Source organism: Vidua macroura, chromosome 1 (assembly GCF_024509145.1).
Source record: "Vidua macroura isolate BioBank_ID:100142 chromosome 1, ASM2450914v1, whole genome shotgun sequence".
NCBI lineage: Eukaryota > Metazoa > Chordata > Aves > Passeriformes > Viduidae > Vidua > Vidua macroura.
This window is the reverse complement of record NC_071571.1, coordinates 104,038,092-104,050,219: the sequence shown is the minus strand read 5'-3', so window position 1 is coordinate 104,050,219 and position 12,128 is coordinate 104,038,092. Positions and strand designations below refer to the sequence as shown.

At 38.5% G+C, this 12,128-nt stretch overlaps 2 protein-coding genes across 3 annotated transcripts in view; one reads left to right on the top strand and one right to left on the bottom strand.

Annotated features, from left to right (window-relative positions):
- Positions 1–9,981, top strand: part of ARHGAP28 (Rho GTPase activating protein 28) — a 76,102-nt gene extending 66,121 nt beyond the window's left edge. Inside the window, exons 11-15 of one of the 2 annotated variants that reach the window (XM_053994214.1) lie at positions 671–868; positions 1,563–1,706; positions 3,251–3,405; positions 4,062–4,126; positions 6,013–9,981. In XM_053994214.1, coding sequence (XP_053850189.1) covers positions 671–868; positions 1,563–1,706; positions 3,251–3,405; positions 4,062–4,126; positions 6,013–6,104 — 654 coding nt within the window. In that variant the 3' untranslated portion in view covers positions 6,105–9,981. The remainder of the gene's footprint in view (positions 1–670; positions 869–1,562; positions 1,707–3,250; positions 3,406–4,061; positions 4,127–6,012) is intronic. The other variant, XM_053994222.1, reaches the window with a different exon arrangement.
- A 469-nt stretch (positions 9,982–10,450) lies between these two features.
- The window catches only part of LAMA1 (laminin subunit alpha 1), an 82,266-nt gene continuing 80,588 nt past the window's right edge, over positions 10,451–12,128 (bottom strand). Inside the window, exon 64 of the mRNA XM_053977199.1 lies at positions 10,451–11,755. Within this exon, the coding sequence (XP_053833174.1) occupies positions 11,595–11,755 (161 nt within the window). The 3' untranslated portion in view covers positions 10,451–11,594. The remainder of the gene's footprint in view (positions 11,756–12,128) is intronic.

The window sequence follows — 12,128 nt, the reverse complement described above, 5'->3', positions numbered from 1 at the left end:
ATATTGCAGAAGGACTCATTGGAAGACCCCAACTCTAGCCACAGCTGCAGTCTGTGCTGTTTAATCATTCAAGCAAAATTCTGAATAAACTACCCAGAAAGGGAAATTAATTTCCTTTGACTCTGCCAAGCATGTGCAGAAGTAAGATCAATGAACAACCACTTAGCTCGTCTTGCTTTTGTTATCCCAGAATAAAAGTTTGTGGGTCGCTGGCAGAAATTTCAGGTTGTACTACATGTGGAACTGGTGCAGATTTGAAGAGAGACTAATCACGCCAAGTGACTGCGATATAAAAAGCTCTGGCTAGATACATCAAAATGGACACTTGGTAACCTATGAAGAAAGTAACTATTCCCTTGCAATACGTGTACATCTTACCTCTACTACAGGATTCAAAGCCTTACTGTATACATTGTATTTGCCTTATAAATTTGGGATTATGGTCTAAGTGATAATTTATTAATGTGTATTTTGATAACATTAACTATTTCTCTGTGGTTGACACAGGCTATTGTAACAACAAATATCCGAGTAATCCAAATACAATGAAAAGATCACGGAATTTTACTTCCAAGTGCAAATATAGCTGCCAGATATGTGCATTTGAAAATGCTGCATTTCAAAAGTAAGTTATTTCCTGAGATTAAACAAGTATTTTTTTTTTTTCCAGGCCTTTCTTCAGTTCCTGAAGAAGGTGGTTGCTAATGAAGGGAAAAACAAGATGAATTTGTGGAACGTGTCTATGATTGTTGCACCAAACCTCTTCATCTACAAAGGGAAACGTGCAAACCAACAAGAAATGCAAGCAGCCGCCACCACCGCACACATTGTGCGACTTTTAATCCGGTACCAGGACATCCTGTGGACAGTGAGTAGTGCTGGTTCCCCCTTTATGGTTCCATTGCAGTGCAGTACTTTGCTATAAGCAGGACATGTACAGAAGTCAGAATAAACTGACCTTCCAAGGAGAAACAGTTTCTTTGGAAACTGGCTGGAGTCTTCCATGTCTAGAATGAAGCACCCTGACAGATATTTCTGGATTGAGAGCTACCTTTCTTATCTAAGGTACCTGTTTTAGCATCAATTGCCTTCTGGAAGTACCTCTTCCACACCATTGTTTATGGAGAGTGATGCATAGAAGAATTATTTAATCTGGATGTGTAGGTGATATGTCTAAACTTGAACCTGGTTAGATATCTGTTTGAAGTCTACACCATAATAAAATGGGACAAAAGTGTGTACAACTTTTTGAGCTTCTGAGGATTGGCCTGGAGATATTGACAGCCTCAGCTTATTTGCTCATAACAGAGGGAGAGCATAAAGGGGGTTGCAAAGACTACCTCTTGCATTTGCAAGCATCGCTTTAACGTTTCATATGGCATGAAAGATGATCTGCAGTTTCACCAAAGGAATAACTGTAGGTTGTTAGAGAAAGCTACTGATTGCACATATCTTCTAGGAATAAACAGAGTTTCTGCTGCGCAAAATTTGTGCCCTTCTAAAGACCCTACACATTGAGGAAAAACTACTGTATATTCTCAGATCTGGTTTCCCCCTTCTAGGTCCCATCCTTCCTGATTTCCCAAGTGAGAAAAATGAATGAGGCAGCAATGAACAACAGCAAGAGACAGCTGATGTTTGACAAAGGAGTGAGAAAACTTTTGAGGAGAAAGACCATGGAACGGGAGAGACCTGAAAGACCAGAGGTATGATAAAAAGATACAGGTTTCAAGGGCAGCTTTAAACAGCCTCCTTCCTTTATCTCATGAGAGATTCTGCGTGTGCGGAGGAAATTTTGCCATACAAAATAAGCTGATTTGAGAGTTATCTTGAAAGGTGTGCTTCCCAGTCTAATACTCTGATAAGACAAAGTTTTGGGAATTGATTGAGAAAAGATAAGGAAGACAGAATGATTTACAGCAGCCAAAACTGCCAAGCCAGTTTTTAACCTGTTTCATAAGAAATGGTTATATGTGGACTGTCCCTGACAGAGAGCCTTCCATGAATGTTTAAAAGAATGAAGGCTGGTGAATTGTAGGAGAAGTAATCAAGGAAAGGGTAAAGTATTCACTAGGTGTTGAAGAATAGTCTTGAAGAACAGAAGAAAAGACAAATTGGGAAGGAATGATATCACAAGGTTATGAGAAATAGAGAATGAGCCATCTAGTACAGGCAAGAGAGAAAATGCAGAAGGTAATGTATGGGGGGAAATGTAGAAAGATAAATGTTTTGTATGAATAGTGAGTACATTCTAATTCACCTTTCTCAAGAATTTGCCAGCACTGACTGAAGTATTTTATGTAGGGTAGGACATACATTGGTGCTGCAGATGGAGACAGAGATGTTTGTTTAAAATGGCAGCGTAGACTACTGTGCTGCAGAGTTAAATTCAGCCCGGGATGAACACAGATAGACTCCTTCTCTGAGGAGAGTCAATTACTGAAGTCACTGCACCTTTGGGAAGGCAAGTCCATTGATCAGAGTAATTGGCTTTACATCTAATAAAAATGAGGGTAGCCATGGCAAGGAGCTGAAATATGAAGGGTAAATTGGAGGCAAACTCTGTTTGGATAACTGAGTTTAATGTTGAGAGCACTTAACGCAATCCCCAGGTCTCAGATGTTCTAAATTACACAGAGACAGAGACTGGAGAGACTATTGTGTTCTAGTCAGCATGGTTTTAACTGGATTAGAACTGGAATGCAAACCTTGCTAATTGATTTATCCACCATTAATCATGGAAGAGTGCATAAACTTCATAGATGATCATTTCAACCCTACACAAGGTCAAATTTCAAATTAACAGAAACCATATGGTACTTGATGTTTTACTGTACACACACTTCAATCTAGTTGAAGATATAGGAAGCAGAAACAGAGAACTGGATTTTTATGCCTCAGGAGAATTTCATCTTTAGAAGGAAAAACAGATATTCTTAATAATTTTTATGTTTTTAAATAAGCAGTTGGTTCACTGACCAGTGTTAACAGAAATAAGTTAAAGTTACAATTCAAGGGCTTTACCCTTTGTGCATTTATGTGCTGCTTACCAAAGAGTTTGTGTCTTTGTGTTGTATCTGATTTGTGTCTACAAATTTGCATTTGTATGACTGTAAATGTCTTTTGAATAGCCAAGAGAATGCAGGACAGTGAGTTTTGCAAGCAGCCTCAAATGAGGTTGCAGAACTGCTTCCAAATTGAGCTAGAGCAATATTTGCCTTAGACTTACTCTATTGAATATTGATTTTAGGGAGCTGTCACTTTCCCTCCATACTTGCAGTCTGACATACCCGAGGGGGTGATAAGAGTTTATGCTCCACTGCATTCAAAAGTCTCTATGGCAATTCAACTCAACAGCCAAACGAAAGCCAAAGACATCCTGGCTCGATTCCACTGTGAAAACAGGTGGGTAAAGCAGAACATTTTGTTTTTCCTGAACAACAATGTCAGAACTATAAATTAATAGATTGCTCACTCTTCAAAGATTCATTGTGTTACAAGAACTCTTTTTCTAATCTAAAATTGCTAATTTATGGTTATGTCAATCAAAGAAATTTTAACACTTACCTTACTCTTTTTATTTTACTTAATAATTGTCTCTGTACAGAATCAATCTGCCCTCCCTTACACCACTACTAAAAATATACATTAAACATACATTTTATAGACTTGCCACATAGAGAACCCAAAGGGATTGTTTTACATCTATTCATAAGTCTAGAATGTTTTTATTTCTGTAGGGTAATAATTATTAACACTTATGGGAAATGGCAAATTGTGTCTGAAAGTCTTTTCTGCAAAGTCTTCCCATGTTACCACATAATTCTGTTCTTTGAATAAATAATATAAAATAAATAATATAGAAGGTTTAGTTGATTGCAATGCAGTAATGTACCTCTGTAGCAGATTCATTATTCTGCAGTGGTCCATTTGGTAGAAGTTGTTGGTTTTGACAAGGCAATTTACAGGGGAAAAAATACCAAACTTTAGCTTACCATAGATGGTGATAAGGCAGTGGTTATAACAGAAGGACAAACTGAAAGGTTTTTTTTCCATCCTAGCCGTGGATCATCACAGAACATGAGAGGCCAGATCCAAAGTTTACATGAAATTGGAGGAAATATAGGTAGGTCTTAATTTTGAAAATTAATTCTGAATGTCCTTAACCTAGTGTCGTGGTTTGACACATTGTGCCAGCGTCAAACCATGACACCTCCTAAAATACCTCAGGACAGCACTGTTTTGACACAGCTGGGTCTCTCCTACCCTCCAGTCCATTTGGAGGAAAGGAGCCTGACCCAAAAGCTGTTAGAATCAATGTCATTATTTATTCTTACTCCAGAGTGACAGTAGGGGCACCCCACAGGAGAGAATGAACCCAGCGGCTGGATCTCAGCAGCGCTTCTTACAGTCTTGCCAAATTCATCTGACCTTTTGCTTACCTCTCTCACTCTCGTAACTGAGCATTTTTCCATGGTTAAGAGATCCTTAGTCTTCCTCTTGCGAGCACATTCCACCTTGCTGTCAAGCGTTTTTCCAAGACCTTTCTTTCTTACTGTATATAAGTGTTAACCTCCCGCAGATAAAAACCCACAGAATTGTGAATTCAGACCCTGCATGTATGGGTGGTCTATACTCACACTAATCTGTATGCTTTATTTAGATTGCAAATTCCTTGCAATAGGGCTTTTGTCGTCTTCTGTTTCATGCAGTGACACTTCTTATAATAACAACAACAGTGGCTTGCCCCACAAGTTTCTGGCCTAAAGGTCAAAAAACATATTTTAATTTGATATTAGACAATTCTTTCTCTTCTTACTCTCTCCTTTCTCTGTTCATGCCAAAATTATGGATGCTCTGTTGAAGTCAGTTGTGAATCACCTGATTAGATTATTTCTTATTTCTTCTAGATTCAGCTCTAAAGACTTTCTGTAAAGTTATTACAAAACATCACAGACTTACTTCAGCAGCAATCAGGAATCAGTCTTTATTACTGATGAAAGCAAAAAACTAAATTGGATTAGTGATTTGTTTTGCCTGTCCAAACAGGATGACCAACTGATGCTAAAAAAGAAAAATGATCCTAAAGACCTTGTGAAACAATCCCAAATATTCCTACTATCGTCTTTCATAAAATTGGGACATTTAATTTGCAACTTCATTTAAAATCATTTTTATAGTCCTAGATCCTTCAGGGTACCTTAGTCCGCTGATTATGCATTAATTCATTTATATTGCTTTCACTTGAATAAAATCATGGGGACCCCAGTGACCTTATAAGTAACCGTACAAAAATTTTACCATAATCTTGTGTCACAGCAAAGTAACCTTACCAGTGAAATTACTTCATTACCCCATGTAAATGCAATATAGTCCAACAAATCAACTTAGCTCTAGAATTTATTGCCTTATTACTCAACTAAGAGGCGCAAAATCCTCATTCAGGCAAAGGCAGCCACAACTTCCCAATCACCAGCTAATGATAGAGCCGGAGTGCAGAGGAGGTTTTTTTTAACCAGCAAATTGGCAACTCCCAAAAACCTTGTTAGAGTCCCTGCATTTCTTTCCAAGATCCTACTGTATGGGAACACACTGTTTACAGAGCTCTTTTTCAGCATTTAAAAATAGTGTAGAAGTCAGAGAGTTGTCATTCCAGCCCAGTAAATCCAAAGAAATAAAATCCCCCATACTGCAGCACTTAGACTAACAGTGTTGTTGGTGCTTCTAAAGAGACCATATCCACCGTTTGACTAAATGTCTTGTCCATTATTCAGTGTAATGCAGGACATCCTGCCTGGAAGTGGCAGTGAATTCATGACTGTCACAGAGTAAAATCACTGGCAGATTTACCAAAGACCCTCTCTGTACCCAGGCAAGATGTTAGCTGGATGGACACACCAAACTAGGCTTGCTGTGTGCAAGTCAGAGAAACATTGAAGGACATTTTAACACAGCTCTGTCCCTGTGTGCTCAGAACATCATATGATTCATGGCTGACAATTTCCTTTTCAGGTCAGCACTGTTTGGATCCAGATGCATTCATGCTAGATGTCTACCATGCAAATCCTCAGGCAGAATGGGTGATAAAACCAAAAGCCAGCTGAAGCAGAAGGCAGCAGTATACTGGACAAAAGCCAAATGGACAGGAGTGATGCCTGTCATTTTAAGCAGCTCTTGCAGAGACATAACAAAATGGTATCCACAGGACATCATTCCTTCCTACTGTACTGTCCAACTGATGGTCAGCACATAGTACTTCTGGTATTCCAGCTTCCAAATCATCGGAAAAATATCACATCAGTTACGCTTTCATATGGATTACACTTGGGCCAGTTGGCCCAGGAGGTGAGGAGGGCAGACCAAGGTACGGTGTTTGTTTCCTGACCTGGTGTTAGAACAATTTTTGGAAATAATGCAGTGGCATCAGATAAATGAAACACTACTGACCACAGCATGACACAGAAGCATGACAGACGTTGGAGAAGGGAAGATGTCTGTCAGGCATGGAAGGCGGGAGCTCAACATGCAGCAGTGCCAAGACAGCTGTGTGAAAACCAAACCTTTCTCCTGAAAGTAAACCCATACAGTGTGTGTTACTGCAATGCTTTGTGTCTCTCAGTCACTCCTCATGAGTACCTGATGCTGGGGGAGGGAGGCAGGAGGAGGAACTACAGACAGCTGTACTGCCCAGTGTACATACAGCTGTATATCTCACTAGCAGTCTTCCAAAATCATCTGTCTGGATCCCTCAGCTGTGTGCAATTGTAATGCCACAAACCACCCTCCCCTCCCTTCCCCTGTCACACAAGTTTCAGGAGACAAAGGCTAGGTGAAGAGGGTCAAATGCCCCTAGCTCTGCCTTTTACTTGATACTCTCAGAATTAAATCTGTGTGATGCCAGACTATGAGATGTGTTAATGGTGCCACTTACAGTCATCACCTTTTCTGTTAAACATTATAGTTTCTAATTTGTAACCTAATTCTTTTTATTTTGTTTATTTTAGCTTTACTATGTAAGCAATTTTTATACTCTTCAGCTGCATCAACAAGCGAGATCTATGTTCAGGTCTTGCAATACAGCATGGAGAAGAAACAGGGCTTCCAATGAGAAAAGGGATTTAATAATTTACACATTAGGTCTTTAAAACCATAACCAATCTAGGCCCAGATGTCCTGGGGGTTTTACAAATACATAGCAAATTGCAGCTGGCATGAAGTCTAAGCAAACACACAGCCTGACAAGAGAATAGTGAGCTGCCACTGAATTGGGAATGTCAGATAGGATGTCACATTTGGAGCTAGTCACAAGAGCAGGTGGTGGTCAGTCATCTCACTTTGGGCTTTGCTGAACTAAAAGAGGTTTGTTGAGTAAGGAAATCACAAATCTCTGGAAAAGAGCAAGGTTTTTTTTATCTGTGTCATATGCAATAAGTGGGAACCAATGTCTTCAACTGCGCTGCAATGTCCCCATCATTAGATGATGATGTTGCACACTGAAACCACCCCCAGCCTGAGCAATGATTTTTGTTCCTGATCTGGACACAGGGATGAGGCAGAAGCTCTGTTTATTACATAGCAACTTAGAAGCACTCTGAACCAAGTCCTCCAGGTAAACTGGAGGAATAAAGTCTGCTGTCCTGTGGAGAAAGCCTGTAACTTGTGATGCTCTGCTGAAGTTGTGCAATGAGGATCTGAACCAGAAGCAGACCCTCTAAAATGTGTCAAGTTAATCGTGTTCTCCAGTAGTTAACTTTCATTGGTAGTGGTCAGTGAAAGAAGTCAACATTGAATCAGTACCTTTACTAGCAACAATAATATCTACAGAGGGCAGATCCTGTCTTCTTTCTTGTTGATAAAAAATGAGCAACATTTTCTTTAAAACAGTGACATTTTTAACTTTCTAGTTGTTTTGGCAGGTTTTTTGTTTTGTTTTGTTTTTTGTTTGTTTGGGTTTTTTCTTTTGGTTTTTTTGTTGTTGTTCTTGGTTTTGGTTTTGTTTTGTTTTGTTTTGTTTTGTTTTTTGTTGTTGTTTTGTTTTGTTTTGTTTTCTTTTGTTTTTCCTTTTTCTTCTTAACACTAAAGGAGACACAGTTGCAGCCAGGAAAAAAAACCAGGACAATTGTATTATAAAATACACTCCTTATTTTGACAACTATTTATTTTAAGTATACAAGAGATAGTAGGTCTGAGGCTTGTTTATAGGACTAAGCATAAACGTTTTGTCTTGTGCTTTGCTCCCGATACCCTTTAGTTCCCTCTGTGGCAATGGACAGCTCTTTCTGCTTATGCTGCCCTTGAATGTCAGCTATAAAGCAGGACTAGCACTTTCCATGTAACGGCAACATGAGAACTAACTGAGTTAAATTCTACTCTCAGATGTAGCCAAACAATTCCCTGAGCAGATCAGGAGTAATGAACACCCATCTGGGAAGAACAAACTCAGCGAAGGCTTTTTATGTGGAAAGTGCTTTGAATATAAAGAGAATCAGATAAATGTTAAGCATCGTTGTATCTATAGCAAACTAAAAGGCATTCTGTGACTATACAGAAAGCCTGAACATTAAGAAAGTAATTTGAAGTGTCATAGCAAATGAGCTAACTTCCTACAGTACTTTCAGACAAATGCATTGACCTCCTCCATCTTGCCCACTCACTTCACTCTGTGCTCTCAATGGCTGTGCAAAGGAAAGGACAGAGCAGCCCTGTTTTCATGCTGCAACTTGCTCAGCATGTTCTGGACCTCATCAGTGTTATTTCTGAAATAGATCTCCCTGCATTCTGTATAGAATACAAGGGGGTTTTGTACCACTTTACCACTTCACAACTTAGGATAGTCAAATGATGATGTAACACCCTGTGAGCTCTTGTTTTATGCTGAAACGGCCTATAACTTTATAAGACGTGCATATTAGCAGATGAACTGGATTATACATAGAGTGGCCAAATACCTCCTGTCTCTGAATCAGAATGTCGTAATTCTCTTTTGATACAAATGGCCCTAATGACCCATGTGTAGTGGTTAATACTGTTCCACATTAAGTTGTTTTGTATTGTTTTGGTACACTAACTTGATTTAATATGCAGTAGACAAATGGAACAAGCTCAATGGCATTTTGAAATATGAGGTCTCAACTTTAGGTCTTATATTTCAAGATACTGGTTGGAGGCATGAGAAATTTTGTTTCTTCTAACAGAATCTGAAGTCAAAACTAAGCTGCAAGAGGATTGTCACCTAACAAAATGTAACATATGTGGAAAGCTATTAGGAAGAAAGTGGTAGCAAGCAGAGAGAAATTTTCTGAAATTCCAAAGATGCCTCAAGCATTTATATACTCCACAGTTCTAAAAGGACAGCATTTTGCATATCAACACATAGAGAGAGTATTGTAAAAAGCAGGTGTTGCAAAACAGACTGGAATGCTTTAACCTGTATATGCAGCGAATGTCATTAGAAAGTCTGCGTGTGTGCAAATGTGTCTGTGTCCATGTATAATATTAACTACCTCACTCTGCATTTTCCAGGAAAAAATATTTTGGCTTAGACATTTACTACTTAATCTATTATCAATTTACTTAATGCTGACAAAATATTTCTTTTTGTATGAGGCAAGATTTGAAATTACAAAAAAAAGATGAAGTAAAATATGTATTTCGGCATATGGATGAAATTTTATCCAAAGCATGTTGCCTAAGTTATGCTTGTAATGTGAACCTTGTGAGATCAGATGTTGGGGTTAACAGACAATGAATACAAACACACTGTGTTTCATTTTTATTTTTCAGTGGATTTCTATTAATGTGTGTCTTCTCTGAAAAATAATACAATGCCACTAATCAAAGTGAAGTGTTTCTATGTACGTTTCCCTCACAATCCTCATTATGTTATGTGTTTTGTTGAAATACGCCAACATGTAAGTGTATTTGTACAGCAGTGTGTCCACTGTATTGTATCCATGTCAAAAATAAAAACAATACAACAGAGCCAGCTCTTCAAATCTAAACACGTGTATTTTGGATAAAGCAGGGGGCAGAAAAGCCATTTAAAAACTTCTAAAAGGAACTGTGTTGTTACAGCACCTGAACAGCTGTCAGTGAGGCACCTGACCACCTCCTGAACAGAGGACCACATTCTGCCACCTTGCTGAAGTGGAGGAGCTCTTTGCTCCAGGAGCTATTCCCTGGGATTACCTCTATGCAATGTACAAAACACACTGCTTGGAATCCTGTCTCATTGAAAGCAATGGCAAACTGCTTTGGAGTTTCATTTCAGCCAGGATTTTTTAAACTAGTACAAAATACATAGAGAAAAACTAACATTAGAACAAATTGTACAAATGCATAGTAAAAGCCAAATAAAATAGTAAGGAATAAACAGAAGTACTGCTAGTTCAAAGAGAAAAAAAAAGGGAGATGGAAGTAACTTGCAAAGAACTATGTTTATTCTATGCATATTAAAGTATGGGACACATTTGTCACTGCTCAATAATCTGGCCAGTTGATGAATGGATGTCCTTACTTGATTGAGATTGAGCACATGTCCCCCAAACCTCCCTCAAGAACAGCTACTGGAAGACTCATTTTAGAAACACAGGCAGGCACGGTAAGAAAAGACAAAGATACAACTGCAGGCTGGCCTCAAAACTGCCTCCCAGTGTCCATAAGAAATACTGTTTTCCAGAGAATGATGCAGAGTTTGCACTGCCAAAATATATAGTTTTTCCCAAGTAAGACCCAAATTGTTTCTTCAGCAACACATCACTTCACAGGCATCTGTGTGCCATAGAGATGCTGCTTGTCCTGAAGCTGAGTCCATGAAAGCATAAACAGGAACATAATCCATCTAGCCAATGTATCTATAATGAGTGTCAGAAGCACTGGATAGTAAGGCACAAGGAAAAAGAGCTGGAGCTACCCTATGAAGTGAAACTAAGAAAATTCTATTCATTAAACTGAATCAGAGACCTTCAAAACTATGCCTTTAGTCAGTCTCCTGCTCCCTCTGCTGGACTATGACCACTTACATTTCATATAATAAGAGCCATATAATGGCCCTGAAGAAGCCTTAAAGATTATCTAGTTCCAACCCCCCTGTAGTGGGCATACTTGTAACTTCTCAGCCTTCCAGCTCTTTTTCTTCTAACTAAAATACATGAACAACTGAGCTACATGAAATAATGCAGTTTATTGTAGTTTTATTATGTGATCCAAAATTCTTACCTTCTTACAAAACCACCAATACACAATAAAATGAAATACTGTCAAGTAATCAAAAGAAAACATAGTGTAAACACTGATTAATAAAAATTCCCAAAAGAAAAATACTCAATTAATGCCATTAAAATTGTTGTAGAGGTATTTGTTGTTTAAAACCATTTAGTTAAAATGCAGATATCGAGCTTCTGATTAAAAAAAAAAAATAGGACCTGAGTTGGAAAACAACCAGAAAAATCAAATAGATGCAGGTTCTTATCAGTTCTTCTTTTCATTAAAAAATGAGAATGCAAAATAACAGATCAACAGAAAAAAAAAAAAAAAAAAAAAAACAAAAAAAAACCAACAAACCCTCTCCCAGTCCAGACAGGCTTTGCTACAGTTCAGTGCTCAGCCCCAGGGCAGGAATGAGGAAACACTCCACGCAGGTCAAAAGCTCTGCTAAAGTCAAACAATTCTGTGTGTTGGCCCTTGGTCAAAACAAGGTTCCTCAAACAGCCACGGAATGAGCTCTTGCTTGTGAGGCAGTTTTGCTTGACATCAGCTGAAAAACAAACATGAAATATATAAAATCTATTTCCACCAAACTGAAAAAAATACAAAGATCCAGGTTATTAAAATTTTCCCCCTCTGAAATGAGAGATAAAACCAACACCTGAGGAGCATCGAGTTCCATTCATGTTTGTATGAACTGTGACATCCCAACATGGACAGTTACTGCTCTTTTCAAGCATAAGCCATGCACAGCAAAAACTTGGCAGAGTTTGCAGAAATAGTTCTTGCCAGGGGACAATGGAAGATAAGAAGGAAAAACAGAGGAGAAAGCCCCTCTGCATGGCTGTTTTTGAAGTTAAAATAGAAACTAGCAGAATATGAAGCAACAGCTGAGCTGTACACAGTCACAATTCCCATGGCAA